Below are 18239 nucleotides of genomic sequence, written 5' to 3'. Positions count from 1 at the left end.
TAAAATAAAGTCATCATTCCTTAAGAATAGTCATCAGGGAAAATGACAGAATTCAACTTAATGTGGGAAGACTCTCTCCCTAGGATTGGTTATGTCTGGAGTTTCTTTCTTGATTGTTTTGCTGTAATAGTTTAAGAAGTAATGAAACAACTGCTGGGGGAAGGCAGCAAAGGAACTGTCCTCTCATGCAGGGAAGTGTGGCAAACTGAACTCAAAAGCACACACCAAGTTGATGCAACACAACTCCTGAATTTGGGTTTAAAATTTTTTGCTAAAGTTTTAGCAAAATTTTAGTTTAGCATAACTTTGGAGTGTCAGTAAGAAGATCTTACTGACACTCAAAAGTTTTATGCTTGTGACTGAAATAGAAATGCAAAAGGCTACAATGTATCTTGAGTTGGCTTGGATTTGGGGCCTGTTTTCTCAAATGCCTGGAGAACGGGCAGGTCCAGTTACATAGGTGGGTTAAAGCTGTGTGGTTCAGATACTCAGTTGTGTGGCCCTGGGCAAAATAAGAGAGTTCTGCATTGGGATTTTTGGAGCCTGACTCAAAAAAGCAGAGTTCCCCTCAGTGTAAGAGAGAAGGCAAGTTTCAAAGGCTAAGCAGAAAACAAGTATTGATCCTAGTCTGCAGGCCAAATTCTGAGCTCCAGTCAGGTCTGTGGGTGAGTCAGTTTGGCAGCTGGATTGCAGGGGAACAACACAACCTGTGCAGGGCATGACATAAAGGGAGAATGCTTTTATCTGCTTCGTACAGGGTCAGTGCGTTTTGCACTGGCTGCCCAACCACTGGTGACAGGCTGGAGATACTGAGGCAAGAGAGATGCTCACCAGTAAGGGACAAAAGCCACAAATGAAAGCATATGGCAGTTTCAGAGCCAATGTATTTTAATCTTCCCCTTGTTAAGCTGATTCTCCTTCCAAAGGAGTACATGCAGGTGACCACAAACCAGAAGGGGATTAATCAGAGGATCCATTAATTGATTCAGTAATCGACTAAGCAGAGGACTTTTGAAGCCTTTTGAACAAGGTAAGGTCACTGGGAAATTGTGCTGGTTATTTTTAGACCAGGCATTGTTCTGTGCCAGGATGGATGAGAGTTTGGACTTTGTGCAAGAGCCCCAGTGCAACTGCATTCCTCAGGCATGAGCATGGCCAGGGGAGACTGGGGTCTCCCCCTAAAACCCCCATGCTGTGGGGGAACCCCAGCACCACCAGCCTCTGCCACCCCAGGGATTAGGAGGTGTGTGGGGTTGTGTGGGCTGCCATGCATGGATCCACAGGTGCCCTAGGAGATGAGGCTGCCCATGGCAAAGGGAAAACCCACAGTGCCCACTGAGGCTGCCTGGGAGAAGTGTTGCCCTTCCAGAGGAAGGAGTCTGCCTCCTGTCGTGGGGGCAGGGAGCACAAGCAGGACAGAACACAGCTCCTCTCATTTTAAAATGTTGGGGTTTTGTAATTGCACTGGGAAAAAACCCAAAACAACCCATGAGTTCTTTTTTTTGGTGACCTTTACCAGAAAGGTAAAAAAAGGCATGCAGGGGGTGTTTGGCTTGGTCTGATTATGGTGTAGGCACATGGTTTGCAGTATCCAGAGCTGATTCAGGCACATTGAGCCAAACCAGGCCACTTGAACAACATACCTGGTTTTCCAGATGCCCTACTCTCTGGATGATCTGCACCTTAAAGCTCACACACACACTTTGCCTCTGGGGATTGTAAGGAAAAGGAATCTTTATTTCTTCCTTCTATATTTGAACATATATCATGGCAAAATTTCTGCAAGCCTAGAACAAGGGCATGAAATAGCCTTTTCTTGTGCAGCTGCTGTTAATGACTTGAAATCACAAGATAGGTTATCAGCCATCAAAAGTTGTATACACACACATGTGTGTGTATATATATATATTTCTATATAGTGGGTTTTTTCTGGTTATGTACATGTTAAATAAGATTTATGTTAAATAGCAGAGTATTACTTTGTATCACAAAACCTATTGCAACAGAAGAACCCCAAGGAAACCCACTGAAGAGCTTCACCATCCTTTATAAGAGGCAAGGGGATTGCAGCAGCATCCTCTAGTCCCTGACAGACCCGCTTTCTGAGGGCAGCCCTTCAGACTTCCTCCACTCCGCCAGGCGCTGCTTGAACCATTTCTGGAGAGAAAGAACAAAGCAGAGACTGAGTGCACTGGGCTGAGCAAAGCCTCCAAATCACTTTCCTAAAGGTGCAGGTGTCAGCACGTGGGATGAGGTGAGGGGAACTCATGGTGCTGCTGCCTTGTGGCAAGGTGCTGTTCCCAGGCAGTGCAGGCAGCCAGGATGGTTGCTCCTGACCGAACAGTCTTGTAACCTACACGTGCACCTCCTTCAAACTCATTTCTCTAGCTCACTTCAGACCTTGACAGCATGGGTGAGTCTTTTTTTTTTATTGCTGTGAGCCCAGGTTTTTCTTGCAGAGTAAGAGATTGGCTGAGGAGCTGGATGGTGTCTGTTTAAATGACTGGAGAAGTAAAAAAATCCTTTCCAAGTTCCAAACTTGCAAAGTTTGACAGGAATTGAAAGCTCACCTGTTTCAGAAAGCATGAGAGGTACAGCACATTGGCTCTCCAACAAATTTAAGAACAAATCAATTTTTAAAATTCTTTTAAAATTGTCTTAGTTTTAAGGCAATTTGCACATCTGTGTTAGCAGCACTTAGCACTATGTCTGCTGTAACTTAGCATCTGGAAGCCTATTCCAAGAGCTGCTGATGCCACTTCAAGACAGACACAATTTAAAATATTAGATAAAATGTATTTGGTTAAAGCAACACTACATAAGAAGAAAAGAAAGAAAAGAAATACTACTCATGTGCCGGAAGCACAGCTCAGCCTTTTCTTTGGCAATGTGCCTGTGATTCCTTTTGTTGCAGTTCATTTTGTTGCTATATTTGTTCATGGTTATTTTTGAAGCTATTATGCTCCATAATGATACAACCACAGTGCTCTCTATAAGTGCCTCTCACACTCACACTGCCTTTGACCACATCCATACGATTGACAGCCTAGCCTTCTCTCAAAAGTTTCACTTTCTGTCCTAAAGCATAATCTCCTCTTTGCATCTCATCAATACTGAATTTTTTATTAAAATGGCTGCTATTTCTAGAGGATAAAACACTCCAGATGACAGGGGCAATGATTCCCTGTGTTCTACGCAGTGCAGGCACTTTGCAGCTCACCACCCCCGTCTTGATCCTGTCCCTAACATGACCTCCATCTCCAGAGCACACTGGATTAGTGGGAAAAGATAGCTATCAGGGAGTATTTTAAGACACCTGCAGAGGTGCCCTGGGCATATATGGCCTGTGTTTACAAGTTGCTGTAGGGGAAAAAAAAGGATTAGTGCCATTTCTATGGAGAAAAAGGTATTTTAGGGGTGCTGCCTCAAACAAGCAGTGATTGATACCTGCCTGTCACCAAAGCACAGTCCACTCCAGCTGAGGACTATGTGTGCAATGGATGCTGTTCCAGCATCTTTCCCCGGGACAGGCTAAATGCTGACATTGCCAATTTGGCTTTGCTGAGGGAGAGCCAGGCTTGGCAGCTCTCTGCAAACTGCTGCTGACTTTCCAGTGGGATGGATTTCTTTTCTATACCCATAAATGCCGCCGTGGGTCCAGTGAACACCTACATCCCAATGAGCTGCACTGCCACCTGAAGGAACTGGGAAGAAGCTGTTTGCTTCTGAATCCCATGGAAGCCTGCAGGTAGCCAGCTGGATCACAGGGCTTGGTGGCATTCCCAGGCAGTGGCAGCCTGTCCCTGTGGAGGGATATTTGGAGGCCTCTATGTCTCCTGGAGAGGCTGACAGACTTGCCTGACATTGGGGCTTTGGGACGCTGAGGGGGGGAAGGTGCACAGCCTGAGCATGTCCCACAGCATATCCTGCAGGAATTGCATCTACCCTCTATCTGTTTTAAAATGACAGTAGTTTCTTCAGACATTAAAACCAGCAGTAGTTTGTGCATCCAAGACTGTCAGAAATAGTTTGAAAGAACAGCATGCACGGGTTGTAAATTGCGGAGCAGAAACACGTGGAGTGCAGGAAGGATGTGGGGTACAGGGAGGTGCTGTGTTGCGTTAGAGCTCTCTGGGTGCAGTTAGGAGTGTGCTGGGGGTTGCAGAGGTGCAGAGGAGACTTGTGGGTGCAGTGAAGAGAGTGCAGGGTGCACGGTGGTGCAGGGAGCGCACTCAGGGAGCACAAGGGGCACAGAGGAGTGCAGGCGTGTGGGGGGAGCATGAGAAGGGCAGGGCCTGCTGTAGGAAGCATTGGGAGGACAGACAGGTGTATGATAGACCAGGGCAGGCAGGAGATGTGGGGCACAGAGGCATGCAGGGGGAGCGGGGCTGGTGCCAGGGGCAGGATGAGGGGCATGCACTCACCAGAGTCTGCTCCTCGGAGAGCCCGGTCTCAGCAGCGATGAGGCACAGTGTGGTGGGGTCAGGATGCTTATTCACCTTGCAGAAGTGGTATTCCAGGATCTCCAGCTGCTCCTCAGTGGGAATCACTGGCTTTTCCATGGCCATCTCCTCCTGGGGCAGGGCTATGGGGCCAGGCACTGCGGAGAGGGGCTGGTGTCATTGCTCAAGCTGGGAGTGGCCGGTGGGGCCACACTTGCTGAGCCCCAGATTTGCCATCCGTATCCCCACCAACCTCCCCCCCCGGCCCCAGCTGTGGCCTCTGGCTGCAGCAGGGCTCAACTCCCTTCCCAAAGGCATGCCAGGCAGCTCAGTGGGAGCACCAGCCCCCAGCAACTCCTGTCTTGTTTCCTCACTGCAGCGAGCACACGGCAGCAATGCCCAGCGCTGAGCTGTCTCACCATCCTCAGCTGGCAGGAAGCTGCAGGCTGCTCAGCACTCCCCTGGTGCTGTATTTATAGCCAGTGTCACTCCCATGGGAACGATTCCTGTTTACAGCCCTATTTAGGCCTGGGCGTCACTTAGGAGTGATGTCACAGCAATGGGCATGTTCAGGGGGTTAATTTAAAGACATTCACTAAAAAAACATTATTTATCCTCTGGGTGAAGGGAGAATATCTAACATCTAAACTAGTGGATGTTGCTTATTTATTTTTCCCCTGCTTCCCAGTGATCAGGCAAGTTTGTGCAAAGGAATGATAAAACAGAGCATACGTGATCTTCTGGGAGCATGGTCTTTGATCCAGAAACCACCCTGTTTCCCCTCCTCAGGATCTGTGTCCTGGTCCTTCTCTTAGCACTGTGGCCGGACATCACATAATGCTGGCCATGAGAAGGTGAGTGCACCGTTTTAAGAAATACTTAATGTTACCACAAACATTAACAGTTAGTCCTATTGCTCCTGAGCATCACTGAACTGGTTAGTTGATTGATTGGGTTTTGGTGTGCAAGTGTTCAAATCCTCAAGGACTGTACCCAGTGTATGTCTGTTGCTCAAGCACTTGCTGCTCCTGACTGGGGTCAGTCCTAGGTGCTCCCAGCAAAGGCAGCACCAAGAAGCCCATGTTTTCCTCCAGAGTTACCCTTGTCCCACTTGTGCTTTGCATAATCTCTGGAAGACTTGGCCCAAAAGAACAAGCAAAGCAAATGCATCTTGGCTAAGTCCCACACCTCTCTTCTGCTGGGCTTCAGGTTTGCTTTCACATGGCAGAGGGTCGAGCTTGCTAATTCAGTCAACTGAAACACGAGGCACTGCCCCCACACAGCATGCACAAGTCCCTTGATGCTGAATCACCGTAGTGTTTTTGAAACTAGGCTGTGGGGTATTGGCAGGGGAGGAGCTGGTTGCAAAATGTGGCCTTTCTTGATCTGCTCTCCTGCTGTCCCAGTTGCCTGGCCCATCTCTGTCAGGTTGGCTGGTTGGTGTTGCTGGTTCTCCAGTGCTGCCAGGAGCCCTTGGCCCTTCTTGGGATTCCTGTGGGCCATCTGCTACAGACCTGCCCTGCTTCCACACTGCAGTCCAGCTTTTCTTTCCCTTTGGCTCTGGAGTATAATCCTGGAACATCCATCATGCTGCACTCCCACTGCACAGGTTTAAACCCAACTGCTTTCTTGGTTGGCTGGTAACTCACCTTTAGGTACCCTGGGGTACTGAATGCCCCAGGGCTTTCTCTTGCTGACAGAACTTCTAGGATGGAGCTCAGCTTCAAAACTGTCTTGCAGCTTGTGAAGAGCCAGGCACAGTGAGAGGCTGGAGAGATCCTCTTCTTTGAACTTTACCTCATAAAACAAAGATCCCCCTGAGCCTCCTCTGCTGAAAGTGCTTTGATAATAAAAGAATCCTTTGGTATTTGAGTAGGGGCTTATAAATAGACCAGGGCTGGTTGTGAAACAGCCCACTCTGCTTGAGTCACTTGGTAAATACAGATTGTAACACAGAGGTTGTGTAACATTGGAGCACCTCTGAGGGCCATAGAGTGCTGGTAGACAGTACAGACAGCATGACCCACCAGCCCTGGGTGGACTGAGGAAAGACCATCTCTAACCCCAGGGACTGCAAGCCAAGCTGGCCTCGTCTGCAGTGCATTGCAGCTGCCTGGGCTTCCTGGAGTCAGCTCAGTTCAGAGGCATCCATATAGGAAGGGGGCATCATAATTCAGTTTCTCATTCATGTGAGGTAGTAGGAGTCTGCTGAATGCTGCTCATCTACCTTAGATGTTTGTAGACCTCTGGAAAAGATGCAGGGGTAGAAGGAGGTCCCCTGAACTTGAGGTGCTGCTCTCCAGCACTGTGGCTGCCAAGCTCTCCATGAGGCCAAAATGCAGATGAGGCCACAAGTCCTGCCTCTTCTTTTTTCAGCACACAACTGGGCCACCTGCCCTTCCCACAGAAAGCCCAGCCACAAAGGGATCCTCGTCACCTCTATATCATGCATCCAGCCCGGGCCACCAGCAGCAACATGCCTTGGCAGCTCATAAATCACTGTTTGCAGCCTGCTGCATTCATGTGCATTGATGTGAGTGCATGGATTTGCATAGGGAGCCCATACTTCACCTTTCATGTTTCACCTGCGCAGCTATTTCTGCTTCTGATTATCTCCAGGTTCCCGAGGCGTTTCCCCACAGGACACAGTATCTTCTACCTACTGGCAGCTCAGGGTGCCCCAGCATGTGGGATGTGATGCCTGATGGCTTTTCTTTATGTCCCCTCTACCCCTGCTCTGGAAGGAGTACAGTTTTTACCTCTCAAGGTTGTGAGATGGGTTTCAGGAAAAGGCAAAAACCCTGGGGCTCCTGGAGGGCTTTGCAGGTCTCCCCACATCGCTCCACTATGTCCTGGAGGCTTTCAGGAGCCATATGACCCCTGTGCAGCATATGGCCTCCAGCACTTGGCACCTCCTGGGTGCTAAATTTGGAGGTATATGACATGACTCGAGGGCACCAGGAGTGCCTAAATGGCCAGACTGGCCCTATTGAGACCACTAATCACCTGCCCACTACTTGAATGGAGCCTCGTTTAAGCCCAGGCATGCAGCTGGGCTTCAGGCTGTCCAACATCTCTCCCTGGACAGGAAAGGTGATTGGCTCACTTATATTTCTTTAAGCCTGGCAGAATTTTGGAGACTCACAGCTGTTTGGCTTAGCTGCTGAAAAGCACACTTCTTACTGCTTTTTCCTCCTAAATTTTTTACAACATTAAAAAAAAGCTTTTTCAGTGCAGGGAACGTTAGCCATTCAGCAGGGCCATGGGGCTGCAGTTGTTATTCATCCGGGGTTTACTCACCCAGGCAGAAATGACAATGCCAGATACACTGTCACAGGGAAGCCACCACACTTGCTTTGTCCTAAGTGTCAAGTTAAGAACCCCTGGGGAATTCACACTTGGCTCTGATGTCGTGGTTTTAGGCAATGCGATGTGAGAGCAGAAGCTTGCAAGTGGGCCTGGGCTGTGGGCAGCTCCAGCCAGCATTGCTATGTACATGACAGCACCTGGTGCTCTTAGTGTGGCTGATAGGGCCTTAAAAATGCACCTCCAGGGCCGTTTTGGAGTGAGCAGACAAAAATTAATGGCTGATGGACACCAGTTGCAGCAAGAGAAAGTCTTATTATAAATATATAGTACTCTGCCCATGTCCTGTGGTTGCACTCAACTCCCCAGAAACACCCTGGGGTTACTAGCAGGACTCCTAGCTCTGGCCTGAAATGGGCAAGGACATCGTTCTGAGTCCCAGCATGCCTGTCCAGCACTGCTAGTGCAGTCAGCATTTACAATCCTGGCAGAAATCTGCCACTTTTCCAGAAAATACATGATGTCTGCTCAGCTTTGCTTTTTTGAACAGTAGTCACAATAGCTGGCTGGCTGTGCAGCTTTCTAACGATTTACTGGACCCAAAGCTCATGGAAATCTCTCTGAGCAGTAGCTCCTGCCAAGCTGATGGGGCTCCATAGCCTCTGCTGGGCTTCTTGACCCTTTCCCAGTGCTCCCACTGTCAGGCTGGGATGTGACTGGAGGCATCTGCATCTGGTTTTAGCTTGCAGCTATTTCCTGCCACTGCAGGGATCAAAATAGCAGTTCTCAATGCAAACGAGCCCTCTTACCCTCCCTTGCTCTGCTGCTGAGCCGTGTCCTGTCCTGAGCTTTGCTCATCCTCCTGCTGCGGCGTGGCTGTGGATAACATCAGCCAGCATGGCGCACAGGATAAGGTGGGACAGAGGCTTTAAAAATAAACCGGGCCCTGCCATAAATAAGGAAAAAACACCTGTCATGCATCCTGTAAACTACCGTCCAGTCTTTTAGAAGATAATATCGGATAGGAACAAAGCAAACAGGAGCACAGCAGCTGCTGCAGCAGAGGCAGGACGCCGTGGTGGCCCTGCCTGGGGTCTCTCTTCTGCCTGCCCCGGGCATGAGCCCTCCTGCCCTGCTGGGTGCAGCTCCGACCTCCTCAGCATCAGTACTCACAGGGGAGCTCCTGCCTCCATACCCCATCCCCAACTGCAAACCCACCCCAGCACCCCAGCTCAAAGCCTGTGCTTACCTGCAGCTGGCAGGGACCAGAGGTGTGTAAAACAAGAACCCCGCAGGTCCTCGGGTGACTGCTTAAGTATCTGCGTGTGTGTTTGACAGGCGGGGACCTGAAAAACCTGCCGCAAATCACAGGAGCTGCCGGGCTCCACAGCCGCTCTCTGGGCTGGTAATTCAGGTTTGGCACCCGCTCCCTTTGGCAGGGCTCCCCGCGCTCCGCGGCCGTGCGCTCCGCGGGCTCTCGGTGCCCGGCGGCCGTCGGGGCGCGTCCCGCCGCGCTCGGGGCCCCGGCCGGGGCTGCTTCCCGCGGGGCTACAGGAAAGGTGCAGGCGGGGTGCGGCGGAAACTGCGCTTCTTGCGGCGGAGCTGCGGCCGAGCCCGTCCCGCCCGGCCGGGCCGCGTCCCGCTGCGCCGCTGTGAGCAGCCCGGGCGGATGGAGCCCGCCCCGCTCGCTGCTGCGCGGGGCTCGGTTCTCATCTCGCCGAGTGTCTTGCAAGGGATGTGTCCAGGTTTAACATTCCTGAGCCTGCTGTCACTTTGGTCAGCCCTGTGATCGCGCCACGCTGGGTGTAAGGGCAGGACTGGGTCCTGGATCTGTCCTGCTGCTGCTGCGGCAGCCCTGAGAGGCACAGCCTGCCTGGGGATGGGGAGGAGAGCAGGGCATCTCTGCCAAAGCCGTCTCCTCGATGGAAGTGCCCAGGAGCCTGCCATTCTCAGTGTGGGGGTCTGGGAGCATTAGACAGCAGCTTAAAAAGAAGCATCTTGTGGGCTGCAGTACAGTGGGGAGGGGCTGATTTTTCTCTGAGCTTGTAGACAGCTGGAAGGGGATGCTGGAAAATCAGGGAGGCTGAAGAAAGGGCTCATGAAAAATTGAGTATGGCTTGCAGTGGCTGAGATTATCTGCCAGAGCAAAACTCAAACTGGCACAGAATGCAAAAGCTGTGAAGCGGCTGGAGCCAGAGGGAGGGAGTCCTGACCCTAGGGAGAAATGGAATGGACAAACCCAGGCAAGAAACCTGCCTTATGTTTAGCAGTGAGCCAAGACCATCCTTTAGAGGTTTTGTAATGCTGGGGGAAACATGGGCCAAGGCAAGGGGATTGCAAAGAGATCTGTGCCAAAGGACAGGCAGACCTGCGCCAGTTTTCCTAGCAGGATGACATTGATCAAGCAAGATCAGGGGATAGCTTCCATGCCTGATCAACCAAATGGAGCTGCTCAGAGGCTGCCAGAGAAGTTTTTGGGAGAAGACTTGATCCTGCATGCCTTGGGCAGGCACCTGGCCAGAGGAATATGTCCTGTTTATCACTGGTGCTAAGCAACGGGAGCATGGCTAGCAATGGGTGCACACAAGCAGATTGGATGATGTGACCAGGGGATGGCTCCAGGAGCCGTGGCTGGGGGCATCGGGGAGGATTCAAGGAGGCTGGAGCAGACCCCTGCAGCAGGATTCAGCCTCGGATTTCAACCCCCACGTGGGAGAGTCCAGGCAGAGTTCCCAAACTGCATACTGACACGTCCTTGGGGGAGCTCTCAGGGGTATTGCTGCTTATCTGCCCCATGTCTGTGCTCTGCTCTGGCATCTGCTCTTGGCCAGTCTCAGTGACAGGACAGATGGGAAAATATTCTGATCCAGAAAGATTTTCCTATGTTTGTATGCTGTCTTTTTTTTTCCTTCCGTGCATGTGCCCCGAGAGTTGCAAAATGTGAGTAACGTGGCCTGCAGGAACAGGATAGGCTCCTCTCTTCCCTTGTTTATTACTGTCAATGGAGAGAAAGCCTTTAATGTGGAAAAACCCTTTTCTCTTAGCTTGTGAACCCAGCCCAGGCTTGCACTGGGAGCACTGGCAGTGACGTGTTTCAGGCTGAGACACCCCATTGAAATGGTTCCAGAGGTGCTGGGAGTCCTGCAGTGACAGCGTGGAAGTCATGTCACAAATCTGTGTGCATCTGGCTGGCACATGTTAATGCTTCTCTGACCTTTTTCTGAAATCTTTTACACCCCATTTCTCCTCCTGGGAGAGGGTCGAAGTCTGCTGGAATTTATGCCTCACCTGATACGAAGAGATCCTGTCCCAGAGGATGTCCTTTGTCAGCAGAATTAGATTGAAGAGAAACAAAATGAAGGGCGCATCCCCACAGACACTTTCTCCCTGTTGAGAAGAAGGACAGCTGTTGTGATGTGCATGTGACAATTTTGTTGTGGCATTGCAGGGAGGGGTTGGCAGCTGCAGCTGCATTCAGCACCCCACTGCTCTGGACCCCCCCTGCAGAGGCTTGAATATCATCCATACTGCTCCATGGCCAGATATTGGCTGAGGTCACTTTTGGGGGGAAGATGGGGTGGGCATTCAACACACAGATCATGCCCACCCTGGCCCAGTTGTTGTCCCTTTAACACTGCATGGAGACAGAATGGAAAAAAGCATGGAAAGGAGAGGGGGGAAGCAACTTGTCAAGCCATCAGGATAGAATGGGCTCTAACACAGCTTTTCTGACTTGTTCATGTTTCCTCCTTTTCATGCATGTGTCTATCTTGAATTTTGCCATGTTTTCTTTCCTGAAAATGAGGCTTAGCAGCAGCACCACTTGTCTATGGCTTAAGCAGAGATTTTCTTCCTTTTTCTGAGTATGTGAATTAAAAAATACATGCTTTCCATACTGCACCCCAACCCAAGTGGCAGAGAGAGTGCAAAAGCTTTCTTTCTCCCTCTGAACACCCCAATGCAAAGGAGAACCTCAAAAGCCATCTTCTGTTCTGTTTACCAGTGGGGTTTTTTTCCTGATGTGCTGGGGTTTTCTGGCCGCTAATCCAAAAAAATGTGGCTGGAAACAAGGCTTTACAGAATATTTTGGCTTCCATTCAGTTAGAGAAGAGTTTTCTAACTAGTCAGTACTGACTCACAGGACAACTCTTGCAGCTAACCAGATGAGACTTCTACCTCCATACCCCACTTGCTCCATAACTGCATAAGAGATTGGTTGTTCTTCAGGGTGCAGCTGGCAATTGCCTTTGTTGGGCATCCCAACACACAAGAACGTGACTGAGTCATTGTTCTTTTGATCCTTTTTTTCCATAGGAGAGCAGCAACACTGGTTGCACCCCAAGAGCCAGCAGCACACAGTGCTTACCCAGACCATGCCCTGGGCAGGGGCAAGAGGAGGTGGGCACAGGTGGCTCCTGCAGCTGGAGCAGGGATGCTGGTCTGGGATCAGCAGCTGCCTCTTCTGCTCTCTCCTTTGTGCATTTTCCTTTGGTTTTCGTGGGCAGGGTTCAGCCTGTCTCTCCTCAGCAGTAGAAGGGATCCAAACCAGACAGATACTAATCAGATGTGCTTTCCAATAGGATTCCTGCCTTTACTTTGTCCGTGGGATGCAGTTGTGTGGATGGAAACTGCAGTGTTTTATTATTCCTCCCGTTGTTCCAGCACTTCTCAGAGAACAGTGTCATCTCATTGGTATTTCCATGTGCAATCTCTGCCTGGGGTACAGTCTTCCTCCCTGCTCTCACTCTTACTAACCAGATTGTTTTGAAGTGACTAAACCGGGAGCCGATCCGTGCAGTTCCTTGCCGGGAGGATTTTCAGCAGCGCTGCCGTGGCTTGTAGGCAGAGCGTGCTGCAGCACGCAGGGGCAGCCGGCAGGGCACCGGCACACGGGGGAGCTGCCGCCGTGCCCAGCCCAGCAAAACACGGCCCAGCACCGGTGAGAGGCAGGGAGGGAGGGCAGGGTAGACCTGCAGACCCACCCTCTGCCCTGGCAGTGCCAGGGGAATGTGCCGGGGAGCGAGTGCCCTTCCACAGACTCGGATGGCTGTGCGTTCTCTAGGGAGCAAGTCAGGGAGATGGGGGCTGGAAAATGTCTGCTGAGATCTGTTCTGAATCTCTAGGCTGAAGCTGCCTAGAGAGCTTTTTGAGCTCCTGACTCAAATACTTCAGTGATCAAATACTTCAAGGGACTTTATCCCTCCCCAGAGCAGGGATGAGCTCTGTCCAAACACTTGCCTGCCACCACTGCTCTCAGTTGTAGCAGAAATGCTACCCTGAAGACCAGCTTCAAGGCTGAGCATGGGTCCTGACCATCCCGTGACTTTGCTCAGCCTTCACCATGAGGGACAAGGACCAATTTTTCCCCTGTGCTGTCCCATGCCAGGGAGCCCACAGGTTCCTGGCCCTTGTGCCCCCCTCATGGCAGCAGTGCCAAGCAGCTGGCAGCCGTGGTTTCTGTTGGACCAGTCTGGGCAGGCACCCATGGAGGGGTGGCTCTGGTGCCACCAGCTGCTGGGCATTGCCACAGCCAATGAGCAGGAAGGGCCATCTCTGTGACACACACCACAGTCTCTGTGCCACCTGTGGTGACCTGTGACACTGGCAGACAACTAGAATGACTCACAGAGTGACAATGAACCAGGAAGGAACATAATGGAGACTCTGCTCCACCTGCTGGGTGTCAGGAAGTGGCTTCAAGGGCCCTAAGCAATTAAATTTAAAATTTTTGTTCCCTTTAGCAAGCTGGTTGCTAAAGAGAGCTCCTGGGAAGCTGGCACTGACAAAGGATGCTAGCTGCCCACAGTCTTCTCTACACAGCTGGCCACAGCTGGGGACAGCTGAGTGAGCACAATAGAAGCACTCACAGATGCCTTCCTCATTGCTCTGACGGCCTCATTACCACCCCAGGGAGGGGTCATCCTCAGTGGGACATCCCCTGCTCCTGGGATCTCCCCCTGCTCCTGCTCTGGGGGCTCAGGCACTCCATGTGAGCAGGTTGTTTGTGTCTGGGGTGCCTGGCAGAGAGGCTCATGGTGTAGGAGGGTGCCCTTGCCCTGTCTCTCAGGGTATGGTGCCTGGGCTGGTGGATGGGGGTGCTTTCCAGGGAAGGAGATTGGGAGCAGGGTGCAGCGCTGCACAGGCAAGCAGCTGGAGAGTGCTCAACCCATGGGAGAGCCCAGCAGGCTCAAACAAGCACAAACAGCCTCGGAAACCTGAGCTAAGCCATACCTGCACCACTGCTCAGGGAAGTCACATCTTGTCACAGCACGTCTTTTAGCACCTTGTCCTGCTGGAGGGAAGCGGTTTGGGGGACACCCAAGGCTGGGGGCCAGTTCCCATCAGTGGTGAGGGCAGGTTCTGGAGGCTCACTGCCAATCTGAGGCCCTTTGAAGCAGGAGGAAGGCTTCTGGCACCGGCGTGGGATTGCTCTCATGTTGCTCCACGTGTCTGTGTGCCAGTCTCTGGGCTGGCTGCTGCTACATACAACCAGTCTGTCTGCCTTCTCTGGGTGGGCTTCTCTCCCTTCTTCAAAGGCTGTTTCTCATCCTAGGCCTAGTCCTGGCTAGTAAGATCTTCTCCAGGGAGGGCTTTACGTAGGACCATGTTTCCTGCAGAAAGCCAAGCTCAGTGGGGTGGGCACAGCAGGGCTGAGCTCAGGGAGCCCACTGGAGAGCTGTGTCCCCTGAGCTACTCCTGCTGTCCAGCACAGGCCTGTCTGCATGGCAAGGGAACACTGGAACAGACTGTGCCTGCTTCCCTTGAAATACCCTTCACTTAGCAGCTATTCTTTTAGTAAGATTCTAATTCTAACCTCTGCTGCCCATTCACCTGTTCTGTGCATAGAAATGGCTTTGCTGACTTGTGTGCCCGACCATGGCACATATGGGCCATGGGGAAAATAAAATAAAACACAGAAGGGACCAGCTCTGCTCTCTGTGCTCAGCCTGCTGTTGCACTGGAAATGTTGGTGACCTGGGATAGGGACACACGGGAGACACCTGGTGTGTAACTGCTCACAGCCTGCTGGTCTCTGCCAGACGTTTTTCAGTCCTGTCATTTGTGAAGACCTGGAGGCTTTCTTGAGGCTCTGAAAGTGTTTTACCTGTTCTGAATTAGGTACTCTTATCAATCCCCAATGGCAGACTGTTGACCCTAAACATTTAATGATGTTTTCACCCAAGGAAATTGAATGCAAGAGATGGGAAGTTAAGCAGAAGGCTCAGAGGCATTTTTCTGCTGTGCACCTACACACAGCACTCCAGATAACTGAGGTGCTTTCTCATAAGCAGTCAGACGTGTTGGGGTGGTTCTGGTGGTTCTGATAACACCCGACTTTGGGCAGTGCAGGTGCTGGTTGCAAATTGCCGTTGCTATTGCAAACTGCAGAATAAATGAGGTGGAAACGACCTCTCCAGCCTCTAGTCCAACCTCCTGCTCCAAGCAGGGCCCTCTAGATCAGGTAGCTTAGGATGGTGAGCAGCAGAATTGTGGACATCTTGAAGAAGGTTCCTAAAACCTCTACATGTTCCTGTTCTGGAGTTCCTCATGGGAAAGAAATTTTTGCTGGTATTTAACAAAATTTTTGTATGTATACAAGATCCCTATTCTAACCCAATTATTACTTATATGTGGGGTATTTGCCTTACTGATGCGTGGAAGAGTCTAAAGGCAATGTTTGTCAGAAAACCACAAATGTTTTTTTTCCCTCCTCATGAGCCCAAACAGTTTTCTTTTCAGAGTTAAAAACCTCCTTTTCCTCTTCTGATGACTTTTTAAAAGGATATCCTTCTTTCTCTGTGAAGGAGTGGAAGAAGTCCCCAAAATATGCAGGTTTTTCCTCTTTTTGCACTCAGTCACATAGCAACAGGTGGTGCTAGGAGTTTACAGATCCTTATGCCCAGAGTTTAGGAAGTCTTTACTTTGGCTGATCCATGGAGATAATTTGCTTATTGCCTTGTCCTATTTGATTCTGACATGAATATTAGCTAGTTCTCAATAGATGGTCAAGCTTTAAACTTTGGTTATGGTTGCATATCCCTAAATTCTCCTGGAGAAACTGGCTGATCATGGCACGGATGGGTGCACATGTAAAAAACTGTCTGTGTGGCACAACCCAGAGAGTGTTGGTGAATGGAGTTACATCAGCTGCTGGATGGCCACTTGTGGGGTTCCTCAGGGATTGGTGTTGGGGCCAGTCCTGTTTAATGTCTTTATTAATGATCTGGCCAAGGGGATTGAGTGCACCATCTGGGCAAAGGGCAAGCTGATAGTCAGAGAAAGCACCAGGGACACAATTTGCATTTTGCTTTATTGTCAGGATTTACATTTGATGACACAGCTTAGTGGGACTTGGCACATTAGGTATAGAGTTGATGATCTTAAAGGTCTTTTCCAACCTACATGATTCTATGATTCTTACCAGATAAACTTAGTCATTGCTGTGACCCCCATTCACAGCCTCACATTTCACTACATCTCTGTGCACCCAGCTGCATTTATGTCCCCTGCCATAGGCCTAGTGAAGGCAGAAACACTGTGGGGCAAGAAAAGCTATGAATCCCATGTAAATGCAAAGCTGATTTTTAGAAATTCAGAGAGAAGCAAGCTACTTGGAGTTTCCCAAAGCTTGCCAGAAGGTGAGGGTGTGCATGCAGATAGCTAGGGTACAACAGCCCCAAAGCCTCCTACAGAAGCCTCTCCTACACTCCTCTTTGACAGATGCCCTTCAAATGAATAGAGAGGGTTCACTTCAAGTCTCCATTTACACACATCTGCAAATTGCTGGATATCCAAAATATTTGGAGGGGACTGGCAGATAAGAAAGGACTTCCAGGAAATCCAGGCCCTTCCAGAGCAGCAGTTTAGGGCTTGCTACAATATCCCACAAAATCTACAGTGACACCAGATGTTACTTGACAAGCTAAAGACCTCAGCCCCAGCGCTATTCTCTGCTCCAGAGTGCTTCACAGTAGGATTTTTCACTGGGGAAGCTGGAACAGACTAGCTTATGTAAGAACAGTTTTAGGTCAACTCCTAATGTCAGGAAGAAATATTCAGAATTGCTTAAAAGGTAAAATTAAACACACGTACCAGATTCTTGCATAATTTCTCACCAGTTGACTGAAGAAGCACTTAAAAGGGGTTAATTTTTCCTCAATGTAAAGACGAGGCACTTTTACAGAGAAAAGTTGGGGGTTTTCTCTGAAGTTATCTAGCTAAGAATTCCCAGAAACCTATAGATGTTTAGATGTTTTTCATTAAGAAAATGAAGCAGTTGCTATGTGACCAGCTCAGAAATCACAAAGCTAAGATAGGAGCCAGTGCAGTCCTACACATGGCAATGAATGCCACAGCTTCATCTGTGAGTCATCTGCCCACAGAATAACGTTTCTACCAAATTGTGTGCCATGGAGTCTCCTCCAAAAAACCACTTGCATTCAATGATCAGGAAAAAGCAAGTTAGCTTTGCCAAGTAAATGAGACTGACCGAGTATCACTGACACTAATAATACAATACAGTTGAAAATAAACAGCTCCCAAAAACGTTTATGCATTCAAACGATAACGATGAATAAAAAGCCTTTCCTACACCCTACTGAAAACACAAAAGGAGCTTTAAAAGAAAACAAATGCTGCCGCCTAGAGAGCGAGCTGCAAATCCACAGGTCCAAGCTCCCAGTACTGACTGTCTCCCAGAGGATTCAGTCATGGCTTTCCCTTCTGCTCTTGCTCGTGGTGCTGTGTCACCCAGGAGAGACTTCTCTTTTCCTCCAGATACCAGTGTTACTGAGCAGTTACACCTCCTCCTGGAGGAGAAATCCTGCATTCCCTTCAAAGGGTGCCTGAGCACTTCCAAACTACCCCAGCTAAGCTGGGAGCTGGAGCCCAGCTGTCCCAGAAACACACACACTGTGCCTGCTGAGCGACCGTATGTGGAGTTCAGGCAACTTTTAAAAATATTTTTCCTGGATAATTTAAAAACAATTAAAATTCCGCAGGAGGGAAAGTTGAGAATTTAATCAGTTAAAAAAAAAAAAAAAAAAAAAAAAAAAAAAAAAAAAAAAAAAAAAAAAAAGCTGTTCTTGCAACTCAGCCAGGGAAAAAAAGCCATTCATCTGCACGTTTCATTAGCAAAAGGCAGTAAGACATCTTCTGACCTTCCTTTGATCTATATGGATGGCTGCACATTCTCCTCCCAGTGAGATCAGGGCTGTGCTGCTCCTGTGAAGCTAGAAAATATAATAAAATCCTAATCAATCAAAATACTGTTCAACCACCTGAGCTCAGACAGAAAGAGATCCTTTCTTGATTCACAATTCATGACCGTGCCATTCAGCTGGCATTACTCCTTGTTAGCCTCACACACGTGTGGAATTATTGCCATGAGGCTGTTGATGTCTAAAGATTACAGTAACATCATTCTATAACACTGTATAATGAATTATGCTGTGAAGCTGTTGTTATTATGTTAATATTATTCTAAGTTAT

General features: G+C 49.6%; 1 protein-coding gene across 4 annotated transcripts; it reads right to left on the bottom strand.

Annotated features, from left to right (window-relative positions):
- Window positions 1–1716: 1716 nt before the first annotated feature.
- Window positions 1717–9335, bottom strand: HOPX (HOP homeobox). 4 transcript variants are annotated; one of them, XM_059470441.1, is made up of 4 exons: window positions 8998–9335; window positions 6092–6233; window positions 4425–4600; window positions 1717–2157 (listed from the first exon to the last, which is right to left on the bottom strand). In XM_059470441.1, the coding sequence occupies exons 3-4, from the start codon at window positions 4566–4568 to the stop codon at window positions 2080–2082; spliced, it is 222 nt and encodes a 73-aa protein (XP_059326424.1). In that variant the 5' UTR covers window positions 4569–4600; window positions 6092–6233; window positions 8998–9335; the 3' UTR covers window positions 1717–2079. The 4 variants fall into 4 exon arrangements, with proteins under 4 accessions (XP_059326424.1, XP_059326425.1, XP_059326423.1 ...); XM_059470442.1 differs by lacking the exon at window positions 6092–6233 and having other exon boundaries at window positions 8998–9332; XM_059470440.1 differs by lacking the exons at window positions 6092–6233; window positions 8998–9335 and adding an exon at window positions 4862–4906.
- Between the last annotated feature and the right edge of the window lie 8904 nt (window positions 9336–18239).

Source organism: Ammospiza nelsoni, chromosome 4, assembly GCF_027579445.1.
Source record: "Ammospiza nelsoni isolate bAmmNel1 chromosome 4, bAmmNel1.pri, whole genome shotgun sequence".
Classification (NCBI taxonomy): domain Eukaryota; kingdom Metazoa; phylum Chordata; class Aves; order Passeriformes; family Passerellidae; genus Ammospiza; species Ammospiza nelsoni.
Note: the sequence above shows the minus strand (reverse complement) of the source record. Positions and strands in the feature narration are given on the sequence as shown.